Below are 22575 nucleotides of genomic sequence, written 5' to 3'. Positions count from 1 at the left end.
GAGTATTCGAGTGTGGAAAACGACTGGAGTCCCTGAGTTTTCTCCGTGGGCGTCCTCTGCCAGCAGCTCCTCCCCTTTGAGGTGGGACATGATTCTGCCCCAGGGCTCTGCCTTTCTGCCTCCCATGTGGACCAAACAGGTCCCCAGTGGGCCAGGAGGCGCCGCACGGACTAGGCAAGCCCTGTGTAGACTAGCTAGATCCCACATGGATGGGGCAGACTTCATACAGACAGTCAGGTGCCACGTGAATTGAGCAGATGCTGCTTGGACTAGGGAGGCCCTGTGTGGTCCAGGCACCCCATCATGGAACCTGAATAGACTGTGTGTGAACCAGGCAGGCCCCATGTGGACTAAGCAGGCCCTGTGTGATCTAGGCAGACAGTTGATGGGCCCTTGGCTTCCATGTCAGGTGTTACCGAGGACTTGACTCTAGATTGCAAATCTGCTGCTGTCCTGGGCCAACTTGTGGGAAGGTCCCTGCATGTCCCTGAAGTCCTTCCAAGAACAGGACCTCTGGTGTGAGTGAGGACGGTTGCTCTCACGGCCCTGGCGTGGCTCTAGCCGTAACTTTTTGTTTTACTCTTTAGTCTCTGTATGAGTGTCACACTGATTTCCCAGAGGCAGGGCTCAACTGCTCCAGGCCGTGCTGAGCCCCATGAGTAATCTGGGTCCTTCCGTAGGTGTCAGTGGCAGGTACTTTTAGTTTTTTGAGGTCAGAGGCTAGGGCTCTGGACTGTGTGGGATTTTCTCTCCAAGATCACTTGTTAGAACTTTCCAGAAAGTTGAACTCTTTGCTATTGATTCTGGGGGCTGAGAATAACAAACGTTTGTTATGGATTCTAACACTGCTTGAGGAAGAGCGCCGCGTGCCCTGGGTTCTCCCCAGCATCCCCCCTCGATGGGTGCCATGGAGTGGGGATGTTGTGGCCATATGGCCCTTGTCCTGCGGGTGGTGGCACATTGCCCTGTCTTCAGTGTTCTGCAAAGCATCATGTGCCTCCTTTTGCACTAGGGAGGCTATAGGGAGTCTGGCTCCTAGAAGCAAGGAACCTAATTAGCAGGCGGAGCTGCAGTGGTTACCGGCTGGCTGCAGACAGTGCGGTGATATAATAACAGATCGCTCGGGGCGTGCTTCTCTTGCAAAACCCGGGGCTGCAACCACAGATGTGTGGGGCGGGGATGTGGAGGGAGGGGCCGAGGGGAGCTTATTTGATCTTCAGGTGAAAGGAGGCTTTATAAATAGGTCACCTTGTTCCACATCCTGAATTTCACTCTTTTCCCCCGTCTTGGGTCAAAACAATGGTTTTACTGTTCTAGGGTCAGCCAGAGGCACTGGGGTGGGGGCGTGGAGGCGATGGGGGGAGTGCGCTTAGAGGATTGGGGGGTGCCACACTCGCTGGTGGTCCTGTGAGATTCCTGCTACCTACCCCATTTGTTTGCTGTGGCCACTGTGGGTATGCCACCAATGAAAGTTCCTACTTGTACCTCTTTTTAACAACTGCAAAGATAATTTGAAGTCAAGATGAGGCTGAGGGCCAGCTGACCCAAAGGCCCTTTTTATGGGGAGGAGGATTCAAAGGGTTGAGGCTTTAATTAAATAATTAAAGAGAAGGCGAGCAGGGTGCTGTCTGTGGGGGTGTGCACTCCACACCCCTCACCAGACACCCCCCCTTTTCCTGGAGATGGATCCTCCGGCCAGACTGGTGGTCACATAGCCTCACCAGTAGACTGCTTTGTCTCAGCTGGTTTCAGGGTCAAGCTGTCCTCGTGCCCCATTTGAAAAAGGTAACTTGAGCATAGAACTTAGAAACAGGATGATTGGCAATCTTCGGAGAAATCCTTTCAGAGATCAGATCTGTTGGGTAGAGACACGATGGTATGTTTGTGTGTTTTCTAGAAAGGCAAGCCAGACACATCACAGCACGGCAGCCTTCTGGCGTGTAAGTGGATACAGCTTGCAATAAGCGCCCCCCCCCCCCCCCCGCCCCCCCCCCCCCGCTGTCCACACACGTGCACCTGTGTATGAGTAGCTTTTTCCTACACCCCGCCCAAGGTTGTCAATGGCCTCTTATCCTGCTTGTTGTCCTTCAGTTTACTTTCTAAAATGTAGCAGTATTACAGGATGAGTTCTACTATGTGCACAGGTCTAGGTGCCCCAGGGCTGTCTCCTGGGAAGGAGGAATCCCCGTCCTTTGTGTTAAATGTCTTCCTGCTGATACAAGTCCTGACTGTGTGTCTCGATGGGTAAAATACTCTGATATATCCTTACTTGATGAGAAATGACATATGTGGAGAACTTTTAGAAATGGCTTCAGGACCAATTTCAGGGTAATGTGATGTGTGAAATTGGTTCTTAAGTCTTTTATTCTTTCTCCTGTGCTTTGCATTCATTTGCATCATGTTTTTAAGTTGTAGTTTCAGGACTTGTAAAACATTTCAGTGTACCAAATGAACACATCTTTCCCCCTTCCCATAGTGCCTCCTGGTTTGACGTCTTAACTAATGCAGATCCTTTCTCCCAAGGAGCTGCTGTGTGGGTTTGAACCACCAACCTTCCTGTTTACAGCTGAGTACATAGTACCACCAGGGTTCCTTCTTTCCAGGATAACCACTGTGAAGATGTGGTGTTTCTCTTTCTAGACTTTTCTCTGAGCCTACCAGCACATTAGTATGAACAGGCAGAGTCATTTTAACTTTTCCTCTTAGAGAGGAATGCAATTCAAATCTTAAGGCACACTGTTTGAATCTACTAGCTTCTCAGCAGAAGAAAGATGAACAGTCTCCTCCCTTGGGGTTTTCTACCTCTGAAAACTCATTGAATGGTCAGCTGTGGGTCGATTCTGACTTGATGGCACACAATAACCACCACCTGATATAGAAATGGCATCTTCTTTTGCATACTGTTCTGCAGTTTACTTTCTGAAATGTAAGGCTGAGGCTGGCTTATATGTGCAGCATCTGGGCTGGCGTGGACGATGACGTCACGTTCTCTTGAGATGCTATGCTGGACATCCCTGTACACATGTCCTTAAGCCCTACGTAGGGCTCAGGGCTTTGCAGCCAAGACCCTGGAATCACACTTAACTGGGTGTTCGAGCTCTATGATGCAAACTGCCTTATCCCCTTCCACACCAGGAAGGTTGCCAAGCTGTGGTCTGTCAGATCCTTCTAGAACACACACATACACACATGTGCGCTTGTGTACGAGTAGCTCTTTACTACACTCATTTTATCCCCTTTTTAAAATGCACAGAGCTCTCTAAATCCCGTGCTGATATCATCACTCACGTTCCTCTGTGACTTGTGTTAGGAAAACGGGGTGGGTATCCATCAAGGGTCCTCCAGCCACGTGTTCCAGAGCTTTGGGGGGCACTGGTGCACATGCATCCAGGTTGTCTGTTTCACTTGCTCCCTGTCCAAAGAGAATTGCTGTTTTAGATCATTAAAGGCTTACAAGTGTATAAATGTGTGTTCGTGTGTGGGGTGTGTGAATGTGTGTGTTGCCCTCTGACTCTTCAAGGGATGATGAGTCAGTATACAGGTCCAGTGTTTAGCTGTTGATGCCCCCGCCCTGTGGTTCTGAACAGCTGGGATTCTTTCATTGTTACTCCTCTTCACCCTCCCCAATCCTCCCCTCCAGGGCATGAGAGGAGACACTCTGACTTTGATGTGTCCTAGGGACCAGATCCCACCTTCCAGTGGCAGGTTGAGGCCAGTGCAATGCCTTACTTGTATCCTTGGTGTCATACCCAATGACATGCCTTGACACTTTCAACACTTCCTGCCTGGTAAAAGGGAAGCACTCGGGCATTGCGGTGTAAATAACTCATATATGACGTTTCATAGCCATTGTCCCTGTAACTCACTGCCCACAGCCCCACCACCAGCCTCAGCTTAGAATGTAGCCTCAGAGACGATGCCATTCTAGTTTATGCCTCACATACCATTCTCCAGTCACGTAAAGAACACCCTCTCATCCACTCGCCCACCCACCGTTTTAAGACTAATTTTCTCCCTTGACTCTTTCTTTAAAATTTAATTGCTTTGCCTACATTCTTATACATTGTGTTTTATACAATCTGTTATATGCATTGTATTATTGATCTTCACTTGAATGGGATTTTACCAATAGAACATTTTACTGGGTGCTTCCATTTCCCTGTGATCTCTAAGAATAATACACCCAATCTCCTTTGAAAATATTTTACTTTGTTTCCATTAAGCTTTTTTTTTTTTTGGTATTTGTACATGTTGTTGTTGTTGTAATGTGCCATCGAGTGAGAACCAACTCATAGCTGACCCTCCAGTGAGTTTTCAGAAGCAGTTAATCTTACAGGAAGAGATTGCCCATCCTTCTCCCTCAGACATCTGGTGGATTTGAACTATGTGCCTTTGGGATTGCAGCTCAGCTTCTTACCACTAGGCCACCGGAGCTCCCATGTGTACATATAAATGCCTACATATGTACAATCAAAGGTTCTCTGGTGGCTTAGTGGTAAGGAATTGTCCTGTCAACACAAAGATACAGAGCTTGAATCCACCAGCTGCTCTGGGGGGTCAGCTGTGGGTCGGCTCTGACCCTACAGTCCAGAACAACAGCATATGCATTCACATATGCTCTGGTGGCGTAGTTGTAGCGTGTTGCACTGTTAACCAAAAGGCTTTGCGTCTCTGGCAGTTCCAGTGCACCTCAGGCTCTACAGGAGAGCAGTGGGCAGGCTCCTCTTGTTAATATTCCAGCCTCACAGTCCCGGTGGAGGTCACTGTGAGAAACAATTGACTGGGAGGCAGCAGGTTTGAGTTTTTCACATACTCTCCTGTATCCACGCATGCACACACACCTGACCTAGGTTGTTGGTGCTGCATTTTCGTCCAGTGATAAAGGTGTGACCCACCTGTCATTCATTCTGCAAATGTGCAGATTCACTTGCAAGCTCCAGCTCCTTCCTGCCCTCCTCGTTGAGGGCACTGAGTCTCTGGGAAATGACAGGTACAAGCACCCTGTTGGCACCCACCGGTCATGCACGCCTGGGGACTAGGGGTGGTGGGAGTTGTCTACATGTGGGGTCCCAGGGTTGGTGGGAGAAGGGGGGCTAGCCAGGAAGCTGTTTGTCTTGAGGGTGGACTCATGACCTTAAGGAATGAACAGGCAGGTGCAGTCTTGGAGGCTTGTAGTGCAAAACTGCTTTCTGGGATCTGAAACTTCAGCTCAGTGAATGAAAAGGTGTGAGATCTGCTGGTGGGGACTCTGCAGCAGCTGCGTCCTATGAGTGTGTGTGTGCATACACATGTGTACGTGTGTTCTTGGGCGTACATGCATGTGGGGGGCTGTGTGTGTATGTATGTGATCGTGTGTGAACAGAGCCATCTCTGTCCACCTAATCTTTGGTTTCAGTCTTACGGATCACACCTTTGGCAGTTCTCCTTCTCCATCTTAAGCTCATGTGCCCTGCGCATCTGCTTATGTATTGTCTGAAAAACCTAAAATATTTACTACCTGTCCCTTGGCAGGAAAAGCTTGCCAACCCCTGGTCTAGATGTAACTTTGAACTCAGTCTGCTCTAGCCCTGTAATCTGAACACTTAACTGGGCACTTTGACCCAACACAGCACCGTGTGTAGAGGGCCAGGTGTGGTGATAGGAAAGACTGTGTAACAGTGATCTTTGGAAGTTATACAAAGCATTATATCAGGATAAAATAAAAGCAAAGGGAGAATGTCAGTGTGCCAGATGCTTAATCCTCAGGTGAGCCAGTGACCCAGGAATGAAGGTCTGGGTCATGCTGGCCTGTGGCTTGGTGCTAAGTTTCCCCAGTGACCAGAAGCTCGGGAAAGCAGGGCTGAATGGAGTATTTGGGAAGGGGAGGATACAGCTCTAGAAGAAGGTGGACCACCCCTGAGGCACCCACAGGAAGGGTGGGCCTCTGCGGCTGTGCTTAAAAATAGATGGAAGGAGGCAGACAGCCTGGGTGTCGTTGCGTGGTGTGGAGGTGGCCAAGTGTGGACAGCAGGAAGTTGGCAAGAAGGAAGTGTCAGCTTTAACCATAGCCTGGTCACAGGTCAGAGTGGGTAGGTGACAGATGAATCAAGAGTGGCCCTGGGGTTGCTATGACAATATCGCCTAGAGGTGACTCAGATGGCAGGATGACCCAGAAGTGGCAGAGTAGGTGGATTCCCTGGTTGAACCTGGGTTGCCCTTGTGAAAGTCCCCCACCAGTGCCACGGGCACCTCCTGCTCTCCATGCCCAGTGAGAGTGTCTTGCCACCCTTGACCCAGCCCCTTTGTTCTGAGGTCTTTCCTCCCAGAGATGCCCTTGTGCAAAGTCATGTGACACTAGGCCTGGCTGGAGCCCCTTTTCTGCTGGTTCCTGACAGTTCCACTCAGGGAGGCAGAAGCTTAGCACAGGTATAAGTTGGGAGATTTGCCTGGCCACTGGTGCTGGTGGAATCCCACTGCTGGAACTGCCCTGACAACAGTAGATGTTCCTCTTTGAGGCAAGCTGCATTCTGCTCACTGTGTCCCAGTGAGGTCACTGTACTCATCCAGCTTGTCCCAGAGCCAGGTGGCCCTCAGCTGCAGAGGGAAACACTTTTAACATCGCTGTTCTCTTTGGTCTCAGGGAACAAGGGACCCTCTGACCTACTACAGCCTTCAAAGAGAAGGGAGTCCAGAGCACCCTGATGTTCTCATTAGGAACATTCTTCAGGAAGCTTGGCTTTTCCCATCTGCTCCTCCTCCCACCCTATGCTTGCCCTGGGAGGCCTGTTTTCTGGGTTCCCTGCATTGCCCACCTCAGGTGCCTTATGGTGGTATGGCCTGTCCTGTCCCCTCCCCTGCCAGGGGGCAGCATATGGAGCAGTGATTGACATGCATCCTGGAGAGGCAGTAGGCTGTCTGCAGTGATAAGATCAGGAGGAAACCTAGACCCACTGCTGTTGAGTTGATTCAGATTCATAACAACACTAAGACAGAGTAGAACTTCCCCATAGGGTTTCCAAGGCTGTAAATATGGAAATCCAAAAAGATGGAGTTTCAAAGTCCATGCCTTCAAGGAGCAAGCTGGTTTCTCCAGGACATGCTTGTTTGTTCTCCTGTCAGTCCATGGTAAGTTCAATACTCTTCTCCAGCACCGTAACTCAAAGGCATTGATTCTTCTCCTGTCATTCCTCATCATTGTCCAACTCTCTGATGCATAGCAAGCAATTGAAAAGATCATGGCCTGGATCAGATGCACCTTAGTCTCTAGACTGACATCGTTGCTCCTTAGCATTCTGGAGAGGGAGACTGAGCGAGGCTGGCTCAGGAGAGGGTAAATTCAGAGCTATTGTTCATAGGGTTGCTATGAGTCATAGTTGACTCGTTGGCAGCCGATGACAAATATGAAAGCAGACAGCCGTATCTTCCTCCTGAAGGGCCTGGTGGCTTCAAATTGCCAATCTCTCAGCAGCTGAGCTCATGGCCACTGCAACAGAGATTACAGACTTGAGCACGTGTGCGGCCTTCATGCCTCTAAGCTGATTGTATTTGGCAAACAGGATGGAGAGCCTCCCCTTCCCCTCTTAAGCAGCAAGCAGCTCAATCCTTAAGGCTTTGTGCCGACCTCACCTCTGCCTTGAACCCAGGAGCCCTGCCCTCCATCCTGTACATGGTGAACACCTGCATGGGTTTCAGATTGCACCCACAGTGGTGGGGTACCATGCCCAGCCCCGAGCCCCCGTCTTCACACAAATGCTGATGGGCAGCCCTTTTCCTTTGTGAAGTGGAGCTATGAGGGCAGAGGGGAGATTTTGTCCTGACCTCAAATCTAGCACAGTGGGGAGCGCAGCACCACAGCAGATGGGATTTGCCACGGGGTCAGCTGTCTCCTCATCCTTGGGCTCACAGGTCACTTTTCCCCCTTCCTCCTGCGCCCCTGCTCACCCATCTCCTGTTTTTCTTTCCATCCATTAGGCAACCCTGGATGCTTCACAACTCGAGGCGTCTCCTAGCAACCTTCCCGAGGAATCCGGCCCCAGCCTGATCGGAAAGCTGGACAGGAGACCCTGGGGTGGATGAGTTGGCCCGGGGCTCCTGGGGGAAGGTGAAACCAGAGGCAAGAATGGGGCAGAAGGTCACCGGGGGGATCAAGACGGTGGACATGCGGGACCCCACCTACCGGCCGCTGAAGCAGGAGCTCCAGGGCCTGGACTACTGCAAGCCCACCCGCCTGGACCTGCTGCTGGACATGCCCCCAGTGTCCTATGATGTGCAGCTCCTGCACTCCTGGAATAACAATGACCGCTCGCTCAACGTCTTTGTGAAGGAGGACGACAAGCTCATCTTCCACCGGCACCCGGTGGCGCAGAGCACGGACGCCATCCGGGGCAAGGTCGGGTACACACGGGGGCTGCACGTGTGGCAGATCACATGGGCCATGAGGCAGCGGGGCACCCACGCTGTGGTGGGAGTGGCCACAGCTGACGCCCCCCTGCATTCTGTGGGGTACACGACACTTGTGGGAAACAACCATGAGTCCTGGGGCTGGGACTTGGGACGGAACCGACTTTACCACGACGGCAAGAACCAGCCAAGCAAAACCTACCCTGCCTTCCTGGAGCCTGATGAAACCTTCATTGTCCCTGATTCCTTCCTGGTGGCCTTGGACATGGATGATGGGACGCTGAGCTTCATTGTGGACGGACAGTACATGGGAGTGGCTTTTCGAGGACTCAAGGGCAAAAAACTGTATCCTGTAGTGAGTGCTGTCTGGGGCCACTGTGAGATCCGAATGCGCTACTTGAACGGGCTCGATCGTAAGTGTCCCCTGCACGCTCAAGAGGTGCTCTTGTGCATGCCTGTGTGTCCCCAAGTCCCAGTTCACACAGTCACTGGACTAGAGATGTCTGAGTGGAGCCCCTCGGGGCAGCTCTGGCTTGCACCAAGTAAAGCGTGGATGTCAAGCCAGAACCTGCCAGTTACCTGACAGAGCTAATGAATGAATGAATGGGTGAACAACCAAGGGTAAACTTGGTGATTTCTGCTGGCTCGCCTTTCGATTTGATGTACAGTTGTTCAAATTCTAGCACAGTAGCCAGTATATTATTGAGTTAGAGGTTTGTGGGCTTGGGATGACCAAGACCCTCAAGATTCTCAGTACCCTTCCTTCCCATGTAATGTTGCTATACACCATCAAGTCAGAACCAACTCATAGCTGACCCTGGAGCAGGCTTTTAGAGGCAGTAAATTACCTACGTGAGGATTGTCCATTTTTCTCCCCCAGAGTATCTGGTGGATTCGAATTGGGTACCTTTGTGTTGGCAGCACAACTCCTTAGCAATAAGCCACCAATGGCCTTGCTTGCTCACTAGCCAGGTTTAGACACTTAAACTTGGTGCTGGAAATCCACAGTAAACTTCTCTCAGACTGGGGAGGAATTGGGGAGTACTGGAAAAGGGTGGGCCTTCCTCAGTACATGTGTGATAGTAGCTTGTGTGTACAGTGGTTCAAGGGGTAGAAACACCGGGCTGCCCAGCTCAGCCAAGGAGGTCCCATTTGTTCCATAACTGTTCATCTCGAGTGTTTCTTTTTCTGGGCCAGACTCGATCTGCTCTATGGCTGGATGGGCCACTTCCACAGCATAAACCTCCCATCACCAAAATGGATGGGCCGGAAGTCTCAGGCCACCATCGGCTGACCCTCTGGGGTGTGACCTGTCTGCCTTAATTCTCACAAACCCTGCAGACCAGTGAGTGGGTGCAGTTCCTTCCCCTACAGAGGAAGCTCCGTCTTGGAGCCTAAACCCTCAGGTCTTGCCTTCCTGCCCGTTTTCCTCTCACAGCTTTCTCCCCTCTCTTCTTTTTCCCCTCTTCCTCCTGCCCACTTTCAGTATTCTGAAGAACACCGCAGAGTGGTCAGACAGGTGCCAGCCCTTCGAGGGTTTTCTTTGAAAGTCTCACCATGGCTTTGGTTGGGCAGTGACCTCAGCCGATAGCCCTGGTGGGCATCTTTGCTACCGGCTGCCAGGGCTACTGTCTTTGACCTGGATGGCCCAGGACCCTGAGTTCACGGGCCTCCTGACAGAGGCTGCTATACAGCAGGTAACCTCCCTGGATTAGGAACCCGCAGTGCGAGTTCTGTGAGTGTGTCTCCCCAGGGAGAATGATGGCGTAAGCCCAGAGCAGGAGGAGGGCAAGGCTCGGGAACCCCAGACACATCCAGCTTACCACCTGAGACCTCAGGGGATCCCTGGGCTGTGGACCACTTCACTCCTCCTGCAGAGGGGCAGTCCTGAACCCAGGCAGCTTTCTCTTCCATTCTGTACAGATAGACAGGTGAGGGATTTGATGGGCCTGTGATGGATACTGGCAGGCCTCCGAGACTCTTGGTCTCCAATAGAGTGGTCCAGCCACGTCCCTGCTGATGTGTTTCCAAGTGCATCAGCTCTGTGTATCTGTGTGGCTGCTACAGAGAACTTGCAGAAACAAGACGCCCGGAGCAGGTCAAAGACCAGGAGCTCTGCTGTGTCCAGTCAGAACCAGGCAGATTAGACGGTTCTGACAAACACACTGGAGGTCCAGGCATGGAGCCTGGAGTAGGGGGCTACAACCCCCTTATCTCCGCATCAGGCTAGAGTTTGCTGCTTTTTTTCATTTTTTTTATATCTGGAAAATTTTAAAGGGAGACAATGAGAATACAAGAGTGAGAATAAGTTGTCAGGAAGTGGACTTTCAAACTGGACGCTGAGTGGAAGAGACTAGGCACACGTAGTGATTGGAGCATTAGCCTTGAGTGAAGTGAAGGGCCTTCCCTCACCAGAGCTCCTTCACTCCTCTCCTGCCCCAGACCTGATCAGACCAAATGGGCCTCTCCCTATAGCCAGCTGACTTTGGAGAGTCCCAAGTCTCTGAAGAACACCCCTAGGGCGGTCAGCCAAGTGCCTGCCAGCTCTTCTACCTTTTTCTTTGGAAGCCCCACCCTGGCTTTGGTTGCACAGTGGCCTGAGTTGACAGCCCTGACGGGCGTCTGTACTATAGGCTTCTAGAACAGATGTGGTCAGTGGAACCAGAGGCAGGGAGGGGGTGCAGAGCATCAACCCCACTGTAGGATGGGACAGGCTGGGCTGCTGAGTGTCCGAGCTGCCTGTTGGGCCGATTCTTCCACAGAGGGGCGAAATGTATTTCAGAAGGGTCACTTGCCTGCTCAGTGGAAAATGGGCCACAGGAGTAAGAGTGGCCACCAAGGATTGAGGAGGAGGCTGTGACAGGTAGCCAGGTGGGAAGGGTGGAAGCTTGGACCAGGGTGGGAGTGTGGAGGTGGGAGAGGCCAGGCTCTGGAGCAGTTTAGAAGGCACACATGAGGGACTCGAATGTGAGATGAGAAAGGAGGGACTCAGGATGACCTGACAGTATTTGGTCTGAGCAGGAGGCAGGATGGGGAAGCCCGATAAGGAGCAGGTCCACACCTGGTGGAGATTCAAGCTTGGAGTCAGGACAGTGGTCTGAGCTGGGGTTATAAGTGAGGGACCATCCATATTGGGTTGGTACTTAAAGCGGTATCTCTGGATGGGATTTCCAGGGGAGCGAGGGCAGAGAGAGGAGAGGTAAGAGGTGGAGTCCTGGGACACCAGTGTTTGGAGACCAGTTGGCAAGGAGAAGGTGAACAATGAGTGGCCATAGGGCTGGAAGACAGTGAAGAATGCTCTTCCAGAAGAACAGAGTGCCAACAGACCAGGCAGTCCAACTGCTGTGGCGTAGTGCAGTCCCTGAGCCCCTGATAGGAGCACTTTGTGGGGTCAGGTCAAGGCCTGCTTGGAGAGACTTGTTTTAGAGAGAAGAACATGGAGACTTTTCCTGTGAGGCCCTCCTTTCTCAGTATTGCTGTGGGGGTTGGGTGACAGACAGTGACAGCCAGCAACAGCCTTCTCGTCTCACTGCCCCCGCCCCCTGCAGAGGACAGGTGCTTGTAAGGGGAGGTCACAGATTGGTTTGCTTTCCTTTCTGTGACAGCTTCTTCTGAGTCAAGAGGAATACCCTCAACCCCTACCGCAAAGTTTGCTGTGGGCTCAGCCTCGTTGAGCCTCACTGGGCTTAAGCCTGAGAGTGGCTGGTCATGGTACCAGGAGTAAAAAAGAAACTTGGTTCTGCCTGGGTGACAGGTGCAGAGGGTGTGACAGGCAGAAGCGTGGGCTGCACATGTCTCCCTCCACCAGACTCTCGAAGTCAGGAGGTTGTGGGGGAGGTAGCTCTGACCACTGCTGCTCCCTGGGGTGTCTGCCTCCTGCAGACGAAGCTCAAGATCCAGCAGTAATAACTGAAGCCACCTTGACACATGCCTTCCCTAGTCACTGCACTGTACATGTATGTCCCCAGCTCCCCCCCACCACCACTTCTTCTCCAAACATCAGGCAGAGCTGTGAGTCTCAGGGAGCCAGGGCCCCTCTGTCCCTGCCCAGTCATCCCACAGTGCAGCCGCTCTGACGACAGCAGCTTGTTTAGCCCCATCACTGCCCACCCTTTCCTGGAGCCACTCACCATATCCATGTTGGTAAGTGTGGGAAAGGTGCATCCCCCTGGAGCTATAGAAAGGAAAAGCCTGCCCGTAAACAGAGTAGCCCTGGTGGGACAAGGGCTAAGCATTTAACTTCTAGCTAAAAGGTTGACAGTTCAAATCCATAAGCTGCCCTACAGGAGAACAATGGGGCCATCTGTTTCCATACAGAGAGCGCACTTGAAAACCCTATGGGAACTTCATTCTGCTCTGGCCTGCAGGGTCACTGTGAGACGGATCCACTCAGTGCTACACAGCAGCAACAACAAAGCAGTGTCCTCCCTCCCCCTGCATAGTGGTGGTCCTGGATCCAGACAGCTTTCACTCCCTTTCTCTACAGACAGATACAGGCAAGGGATTTGCTCAGCCCCCCTGGCCTCATGGGTCCCACACTTCACTTCTAGGGGAGTCCCTACTAAGGAAGGCTGCCCACAGTTCAGCACTTTAAAACTCCCCTTGGTTGTTCCCAGATGTTTTGAGGGGTTCCTAGTGGTTGAGGGTCATGGATGGCTCAGCTCTGCTTGTGGGAGCCTTTCAGTTCCCCCCACCATACCCCGCCAGCAGCTCCTCCCTTGCAGCTGGCTCTGGGGGAGCTCCATGAGCAGAGGGAAGCCAGGCCTCCCTTCAAGACCAGAGGCCTTGGGGAGAAATGAAGTGTTCGAAACCACCCTCCCCCTTGAGAAAGTACTGTTTTATGAGCACATCTGGTATTCAGAATGGAAGGTGGTACCAAGGGAGGTGAGTTACCTGGGCAGACGCCAGCCACACTTCCCCTGTTGACAAAGTCAAGGGTAACTGCCTTGCTCTGTTCTGCTTTTATTCCTATATCAGTTGCCATCGAGTCAGCTGACTCATGATGACCTCCTGGGTGCCAGAGTAGAACTGTGCTCCACAAGGGGCTCGGGGCTGATTTTGCAAAAGTAGGTCACCTGGAGGAGGCACTGGTGGCCTAGGAGGTAAGGAACTGCACTATCACAACCCAAAGGCATACGGTTCTAAAACACTAGCTGCTCCAAGAGGAAGATGGACTATCTCCTCTTGTGCAGTGTTCAGCCTTTGAAAACCTGCTGGAGAGTCAGCTGAGAGTCCTTTCAAACTTGATGCCAATCAGTTCTTAGGACATCAAGCCTTTCTTCTGAAGTACCTATGAGTGAACTCAAACTCCCAACCTTTTGCCTAGCAGGTTACCATGTTAACCATTTGCAGTACCCAGGCTCCCTTCTTTGGTAAGAATAATATAATGTAAAAGGAAGCGCACACAGGGACACACAAGCATACACATGCATGCACGCGCGCGCACACACACACACACACACACACACACACACATATCTGGGATGGCCAGCTCCCCACCTACAGCATCTACAGTCTGTTCTCAGAGCGTTTTGATTACAAGCCCATTCAGGCACAGGAATGTGAAGACAAGAGGTTTGAGTGGCTGTCACTGAATCAGGCATTTCCTGATGTGAGACATTTACCATTCCACCTCACAGACTGTAGTAAATTAAGTCCATTCATTTACTTTATGTTTTTAGAGGTTTGAGTTGAGTTGCAGAACCGTGGAAGTCTGCAAGGGGGCAGCAGGTTGGGGCTAAGAGCTGTGCGTGCTGGACAGGTCACCTGGTAAACACCCTCACAGATGAGCAGAGGTATTGGGGTCCTTGACTCTCCCAGCACCTCCATCTTTTCCATAGGTTGTGCCCGATGTCCTTAGTGATACTCTTCCAGATTCTGAGCTGCTCGCATCAGCACCTTCCCATTCATACAAATTATGTAAATAAGCAAGCACTTGGGCTTCCTGGAGCCTTCCATAGCATCAAAGAAACATGGGCCAGAGCTGTAAGCTCAAACTTTGCATGAGAAGAGTTGTCAGATTCTAGCTTCTCTGGTTAGAAACATTCCAGAATGGGATATCAAACCTAGGGAGCCTGGTTTATGGATAGAACTGAGTATAAAACTTCAGAACTACTGTCAAAGGCCATGGGATGGGAACTACCTCCTTGGGTCTCCTTGACAACCAGCAGAAGTGGGCTGGATCTGTCTTCTTCCATGCCACAAAATCACAGTCTCTTTCTGTGGCCAGCCTTCGAGAAGCAGTCAGACAGTTGTGATACCACAAGTACTACAAGTGGGTTACTTTAAAGATTAGAAATCTGTTTTCTCCAGAAATTTCTGGAAGGCTGAAAGTCTCAATCAGCATCTTGGACAAGTACAACAAGTGAGTTACTTTAAAGAATAGAATTTTCTTTTCTCCAGAGATTTCTGGAAAGCTGGAAGTCTCAATCAGTGTCTTGACCTGATCAATACCTTCCTTGTCAGTAGCTCCAAGCATTCCTTACCAGATTCCCTGACCTGTAGACAGACCTCATCTGGCATCTGTCTTCCCATGTATGTGCACATGTTAAAACTGAGGAGTGATTAGATTTAGAACCCACTCTACTCAGATCTGATGGAATGAACATAACAAAGAAAGCTTTCCAAACAGGATCACAGGAACAGGTAAAGGGGTGTGCATTCCAACACATATTTCCAGGTACACATTGCAGTACCTGACATGAGCCCTGGCCCTCTGTGCCTTCACTGGGGAAAGGCCACATCTGTTTGTGAGATGAGGCCTCTCAGGGCCCCATGGCTGATGACTGTGGCCATATTTTTAGCTTCCCTTACAACACTGCAGCCACCAGCTGCCACAGTCTTGGAAGATCCAATGTGTCAGGAGAATGCATCCCTTCTGGCTTTAGGACACACCTCTAAAACAAATTGTTCATTTGTGGAGGAGGATGGTCAGGCCCTGGAAGCTCCCTGGGGTGCACAGGGCTTAGCCAGCAACAGGTGATTTCCTCTTTGGATGAATGTCAGAGGGCTCTCAGGAACTTCCTCTTCATGCTGGTGGAGTGAAAAGAACAAGGCTTTAGAATGGCATAGACCTGGGGGCGTGTCCAGATCCTAACTCCTGACTCTCTGACCTCAAACTCTCCACTCTAACCTGCCCAAGGCTGTTTCCCCCTAGAAGTGTGCCCCCCAGATCCCAGCCCCCGACCGACACTGCTCCTGTGGCTGCTGCAATGTTTGAAGTTGGTGCAGTTGCTATGCAGTTGGCTGACCCACAAAGGTCACAATAAGCTTTTGCATGGCTGATTTTTTTCCTAAGTAGATCACTAGGCCTTTCCTTTGATGTCCTCTGAAAAGACTCGAACTGACAATCTTGTGGCAAGTGCAGTAACTGTTTAAAGTACCCAGAGACTGCTGGGATGTTCCTGTTGGATTGGTTTGACTCATTGTAACCCTTTAGGGCGCTCTGGTTGGTTGCCTGATGGGTAAGAAGATGTGCTACCAACCTAAAGGCAGGTTGTTCGAATCCACCAGCTGCTCTGCAAAAGAAAGAGAGGCAGTCTCCTCTCTAATGATTTACAGCCTCTGAAAAACCTGCTGGAGGGTCAGCTGTACTTTGACTCCAACACGATGGCACATAGTAACAACAACCTTATAGGAAAAAGTAGAATCGCCCCAAAGGTTGCTTAAGGCTGTAATCTTCATGGGAGGGGACTGCCTCATCTCTTTTCTGGTGCAGCTGCTGGTGGGTTCAAACCACCAGCCTGAATAGCAGCTGAGTGCTTAACTACTGAGGGCTCCTGCTGTGATGTTAGCTACCTGTAGTGAGTTGAAGTCAGGGACCTGTGCAGCCCTCTACCACTGAGAAACCTTTCTTGGTGAGGGTGCTTATGAACTTCACTGAAGCCCATTATGCCGAGGGGGTGGTGATGGGAACTCCTGGTGAGGCTCTGTGCTCACTTTCAATGGCTCTTGACACTTTCTCAAGTGCCTTTGAGGCACTGGGAGAAGCCCCTTTACCTCCAACTTGGATCGATTGCATCCTTGAGGAGGTGAGTCTTGGGGCAGCCCAGATCGATGGGGCCCTCCTGAGTGGAGACGACGAGGGCATGTCCCCAACTTGTTCGTGTGGCAGGAAGGCCACTCCTTTGTGATCAGTTCAGGCCAAAGGACTGCTGCTTGATGTTTCTGGTCCTGGATCTCAGCTGAATGGTTCTTTGGGGAGATTGTCCTTTTCCTTGGCAGTCCCTGGGGCCCACAAATAGTGCTCAACCACTTTTGAATCACCATAAGATTGATGATTCAAATTTACTGAGAGGTACTTCTAAAGAAAACAAAAACCTCACTGCCGTGGGGTTATTTCTGACCCACAGTGACCCTCCATCAGGTTTCTGAAGCTGTAAATCTCTGCTGGTCACCCTGGAGCATCTGGTGGATTCAAACTGTTAACTTTTGGGGTATCTGCCTGTTAGGTTATATGCCATGGCACTGGGACTCCTTTACTTTGAAAGAAACCCAAAAAATCTGCTTCTGAAAGATCATACCTTGAAAGCCTGCATGGAGTACAGTCCTGTCCCAGGAGTCAGAATGGCTTGATAACACAGTCCACTTATTTCCTAATGTATTCAGTTTCTATTACTGCTATAGCCAATTATCACAAACCGGGTGACCTAAATCAAGCGAAGCCCACTTTTTAAAGAATGAATTATGTGAGAAATGTATTCTTAATTTCAACAGGCTAAAGGTCTGGATTCAAGGTGTTGTCAGGGCCACACTTCCTCTGAAGGTTCTAGGGAAGATTTCTGCCTTTCCTCTTCTAGGTTCTGGTCTTTCTTGACTTTGATGGGGTTGGTGTCTCACACACACACATGCACGCACACACCCCATATAGAATCCTTCTTCTTGTTACCATCAAGTCAGAATCAGCCGATAGCTGGCCCTCCAGCAGGTTTTCAGAGGCGGTGAGTCACACGGGAGGAGATTGCCCATTCTTCTCCTATAGAGCAGCTTGTGAGTTCGAACTGCATGTCTTAGGGATTGCAGCACAGCTTCTTACCACTAGGCCACCAGAGCTTGGTCCTGTCAGGTTGATTCTGGCTCATGGGGATCCTGTGTACAACAGAACAGAATAGAACAGAACACTGCCTGGGCCCAAACTAGCCTCACTGGGGTTTCTGTGTGAGAGCCAACCGTCCGTCTCCTTTGTTGAGGGTCTACCTTTTTTCTCCTTTACCCCTTACTTTACCAAATATGATGGTCTTCCCCGCAGGCTGATGACATGTCCCAAATATGTGAGCTGAAAGCCCACCATCCTCATTCCTCAGACCTATTCCAACTGTACTTCTTCCAAGGCAGACTTACATATTCTTCTGGCATTCCACGGTTTAGTCAATGTTCTTTGCCAACATCATAATTCATATGCATAAATTCTTCTAAAATCTTGCTAATTTACTGCCCAGCTTTCACATATGTATGAAGCAATTGAAAATCCCTTGGTTTGGGTTAGGCACAGCTTAGTTTCCAGGAAAACATCTTTGCTTTTCAGCATCTTAAAGAGACCTGTTGTGGTAGCTTTGTCATTTGATTTCTTGACTGCTGCTACTGTGGGCTTGGATTGTGGATTCACGTTAAATGAAATTCTTGAAAATGTCAATATTTCCTTAGTAGTGTATCAGTATAAACTGTAGAATAATATAGGATGTCCTTTTAAATTGCTTAAGTATAATATTTCTTAGATTCTATCAATATTCCTTGCTGCACCAGCTGCCAGCGTCAACCGGAAGGCCCCAAGAGCCGCCCTGGGCCCCATCCCGCCGTGTGGTAATACTAAGTCCTAGGGAAGCAATGATGTCAGTTTAAAGACTTAAGATGTACCTGATTCAGGCCATGGTTATTTCACTTGCGGTGCATCTGAGAGCTGTGCAGTGACAGGCTGACAGAAGAAAAATCAATGCCTTTGAGCTGTGGTGTTGGAGAAGAGTACTGTATCCCTTGGACTGCCAAAAGAACAGAGATGTGTCTTAGAGAAAGAAAAACCAGAGTGCTCTTTCGAGGCAAAGATGGCAGAGCTTTGACTCGCAAGATTTGGGCAAGCTATGAGGAGGGGTCATTCCTTTGAAAGGGGTATCATGCTTGGAAAGGGGGCGATTCGGCAGAAGTGAGAAAAGCCCCCTTTTGTTGACCTTCCACACAGTGACTGCAGCAACGGGCTCAACAGTGTCAGAGATGGTGAGGATAGGACAGAGTTCAGATCCGACGTTCATAGGATCGCTGTGAGTTAGAACCAACTCGATGACACCTAACAACAACATGAATACTAACACGAGACAGTTTCGTCAAATCTTCCTGCATTGTTAGCTACATTCAACATTATTAGTGACTCAGCTGACGCCTATTTTTTACTTTCACCTTCTTTTCCCTTAACTGCTTCATTCTCAAAAAAGTTGTTGTAAGTTCACAAATTACCATGTTATTATAGCTAAAACACTAGAAAAATGTTGACAGAATTGTTCACTGTTGAAACAGCAGCAGCAGCAGCAGCAGCAAAAACAGCAGTGCATGCAGGCAAGCCGTGTGGTTCAAATCAGGTAATAATGAGAGCTCTGTCAGGAGCATGTCAGAAAATGTAAAAAGTGAGTTAGCATAGAATGTTACACTGATGAAGAGCTCAGGTGGCCTCGTGATAAGGAACTGCTCTGTAGTCCCAAAGGCAGGTGGTTTGAATCCACCAGCTGCTCTGCAGTAGGACAGGCAGTCTCCTCCCGTGTGATTTACTGCCTCTGAAAACTGGCTGGAGAGTCAGCTATGGGTCAGTTCTGACTTGATGGAATACAATAACAACAGGTATATTACTACATTGTTTCCATGACGTAGTCCTTAGGGAGTTGTACCGAATCCACCAGCAGCTCTGTCGGGGAAAGATGGGAAATCTCCTCTCCTGTCATTTACAGCTTTGGAAACCCAGTGAAGAGTCAGCTATGAATTTGTTCTGACTTGATCACTGTGAATTTGAATTTTTGAGAGGTATTTATCCTGGAGAGAGTGAAACGAGGCTGCTCCTTGGAGGCAAGGATTTTGAAGGTCTGTCTGACATACTTTGGGCACGTGGCCAGGAGGGAACAGGACCTGGAAAAAGGCATGATGCTTGGAAGGGTGGAGGGAGAACAGAGGAGAAGACGACCCTGGATCGGTTGGAGTGACACAGTAACATGGCAATGGGGGGTAGGTAGGTGTGTTGGAGACAGTGAGATTAGCTCAGGAGAGAGCAGAGTGTGGAGCTATTTCTTGTACATAGTATCACTATGAGTTGCAGGTGACTCGAAAGCACATAACAACAACAACAACATACTGATACATGTAAACTGATTTTGTAGAAGGGTTTTATTAAGGTTTTTCTTAATTTAAAAAGACTAACTTGCTGCCGAAACACAGCACAGACGTTTTCTCCCAAAACACAGCACAGACATTTTCTCGAGTCATTTTGATGTCACTCCTTCAGGCCGTGACTTGGCACAGCCCATCCACCCTCCCGAGTGATGCCATGGTACCTTAATCAGAATGACTTCGTCTTAACTAATTACATCTGCAGAGATCCTATTTGTGAATTTGGTCACATTCTGAGGTTCCGGGGAGGCATGAATTTGGGGGGATATGCTGACTCAGTACAGAAAGCATCTGGCCCGGTCTCCTTGTCTGAGGAGGAAACAGTCCCAGGCAGAGGGTCTCTCTGCTCTAGCTCAGGCAGCCAGGTGGGGCAACTCCGCACAGGTGATGAACCAGGTGTGGGTGCCACAGGCAGGACATGTTACCTGGAGGTTCACATGGAGCAGGGAGGGGAAACCTGGTCCTAGTTGACTAGGTGCATATGGAATCCTTGACCTTGAAAAGGAAGGAGGGAGCATCATGTGAGTTAATCTTGCCACCTCCAGGTAAGCTTCTTGACTTGCTTTCCAGGATAAGCCCATTTTAGCGCTTTCAGTTCAGCTCACCATTTCATTTCCTTCTCATGTCTAGCCGGAATTTAGTCAATGCATTACCAACCCAAACATTTATTTTCGTTTTTATTACAACCTTACCGAGATCTTTGTCACATGCCACATAACTCACCTGTTTAAAATACACCTTTCAGTGGGTTTCTGTGTAGTCACAGAGTTGTACAGCCATCCTCATAATTTTAGAATACTTTCACCTCCTTAAAAAGGGGGCTCTGGTGGCCCAGTTAATAGGGAGAGTCACTGCCAACCCAGAGATGGATGAATCACCCCACTGCTCTTCAGGCCAAAGGCCAAAGGCAAGCAGGCTCCTGAAAACCTGCACGAAGGCCAGCCGTGAGCTTTGATTCCGATTTGACAGCAGTTATCTTTGAAGTTTTAAAAAAAGCTTCCTTCCCATTAGTAGTCATCCCCTATTTCCTGCCAAACCCTCCTAGACCAAGGATATGGTCATTATTGAGTTATTTTTAAGATTGTGAGCGTTGGTGAAAAATCATTTGTATTTGCACTTTTATCAGTGGAATGACGTGTCAAAGGTAATGCTGGGTGGTAGTTTTTTTTTTTTTCTTTTTAGATCTGACTTTTCATTTGCTCACAAGGGGACCTCAGAGTCAAGGGAGGACCCTAGATGAAAGCACATGGCCCCCACAGTTTGCTCACTTTGACCAGAGGACTGTGGAGAGGCCAGATGTCTGAGTATGGCCGGCTCAGGCAGAAAGTGGACAGGGGTGGGGACACACCTGTGGACCCTGCAGGACTCTGGAGCGGGTCAGCTTTCTGAAGCTCAGAATGCATCACGGACATGGGAGGAAAGACGCATCCCCAGGCTCCTGGGACACAGGACTAAGCTGTATTTGCAGGCTGCAGTTAGAAACCACCAATTTCCACAAATCCCAGGTCCACTGCAGGGTGGCCCAGATGAGGCCACAGAGTATCTTGCTCTGACCGGCTGGCATTTCCCATTTCCATTGCCCTCAGTCTTTTGCCTTTTCTGCCAGGCATAGAAACTTGGGGACCACTGGTTTCTCCAACTCTGAATGCTCAACACATGAAACACAGTGAACTTGGACTTTCCCTCACCCTATCACCTGCCATGGGGACTCGGGACATCTCAGTTTTCAGGGCAATGTGCAGGCTCAGAGTGCGGACACTAAGGATCGATCCCCGTCCAGCCACCCACCTCCTAACTCTATGGCCTCAGTGGGTCATGTTGCTACTCTGGGCCTCAGAGTCTGGAACAGAAGCATAGACTGGGACAATGCCTGAAAGCAGCTGAGTTAACCTTTTCTGAGGGGCCTGCCTGGGGGCTGGGGTGCTGGCTGGGGAGGCCTGGCTCCAGTGGACCCCAGTGATATACATTAGAGTCTGCTGCTGTGGGCTAAGGGTGAGATGGCCTGAGTGCCTGTCCTGGCTCTGTCCAGTGCTGCCTCGGGAAGTCCACTGAGACTCGACTCTGGTGGGTGAACGGTTGACACTCTCAGCAGCTAAACAAAAGGCTAGAGGTTTGTGCCCCAGAAGAAAGCCCTGGCAGTCTGCTTCTGAAAATCAGCATTGGAAACTCAGTTTTGCTGTGGAGAGAAAGTCAACTGGATGACACATGGGCTTATCCCTCAGCTTCTCCAACTGTAAAATGGGCACAGTGGTAATGGTAGCTCGTTGTGAGGGTCCAGTGAGTTAAGGTCTGCACCGGGCTCCCTGGCTGAGTGTGGGGTCTCATGTTAGCTTCTAGTATTGCTGCTGTGATTGCTATGTCCTCTTCCAGATCCATCCAGAATGTGGAGAAGCCTATACTAACCTGATGTTCTCGTTCTCTTTCTCTTGCCTCGGTTTACACAGCTGAGCCCCTGCCACTCATGGATCTCTGTCGCCGCTCGGTGCGCCTGGCCCTGGGGAAGGAGCGCCTGGGGGAGATCCACACGCTGCCGCTGCCCGCTGCGCTCAGGGCCTACCTCCTCTACCAGTGACCGCCGCCCGGGACCTCCGCTCCACTCACACCAGGGGCCACCTCACTGAGCTGCCCACCGCACCAGGGCCTGGGACCGGCATCCTCAGCCTTGGGCAGAAGACTGTGTTCTTCCCACAGATCCCTCCCCGGCTGCCTCTGCCGGACACACACCCCGGTGTCTCCTCACCCCCTTCCCGACACCGGCAGAAGGCAGCCACCCTGCATGCCGTATACGTCCTCCCCCTTTTGAAAAAAGACAGAATAAACGTCTATCGTCCTACA

General features: G+C 50.3%; 1 protein-coding gene across 1 annotated transcript; it reads left to right on the top strand.

The window, feature by feature from the left end:
• Positions 1-7911: 7911 nt before the first annotated feature.
• On the top strand, positions 7912-22312 carry SPSB1 (splA/ryanodine receptor domain and SOCS box containing 1). The gene is made up of 2 exons (XM_006885776.1): positions 7912-8792; positions 22185-22312. Exons 1-2 carry the CDS (start codon positions 8099-8101, stop codon positions 22310-22312), a joined length of 822 nt encoding a protein of 273 aa, XP_006885838.1. The 5' UTR covers positions 7912-8098.
• The last annotated feature ends 263 nt before the right edge of the window (positions 22313-22575 follow it).

This window comes from Elephantulus edwardii, unplaced genomic scaffold (genome assembly GCF_000299155.1).
Source record: "Elephantulus edwardii isolate Elephantulus edwardi_28Jun2011 unplaced genomic scaffold, EleEdw1.0 scaffold00045, whole genome shotgun sequence".
NCBI classification, from domain to species: domain Eukaryota; kingdom Metazoa; phylum Chordata; class Mammalia; order Macroscelidea; family Macroscelididae; genus Elephantulus; species Elephantulus edwardii.
The sequence above is the reverse complement of the archived record's forward strand: the minus strand, read 5'-3'. Positions and strand labels throughout refer to the sequence as shown.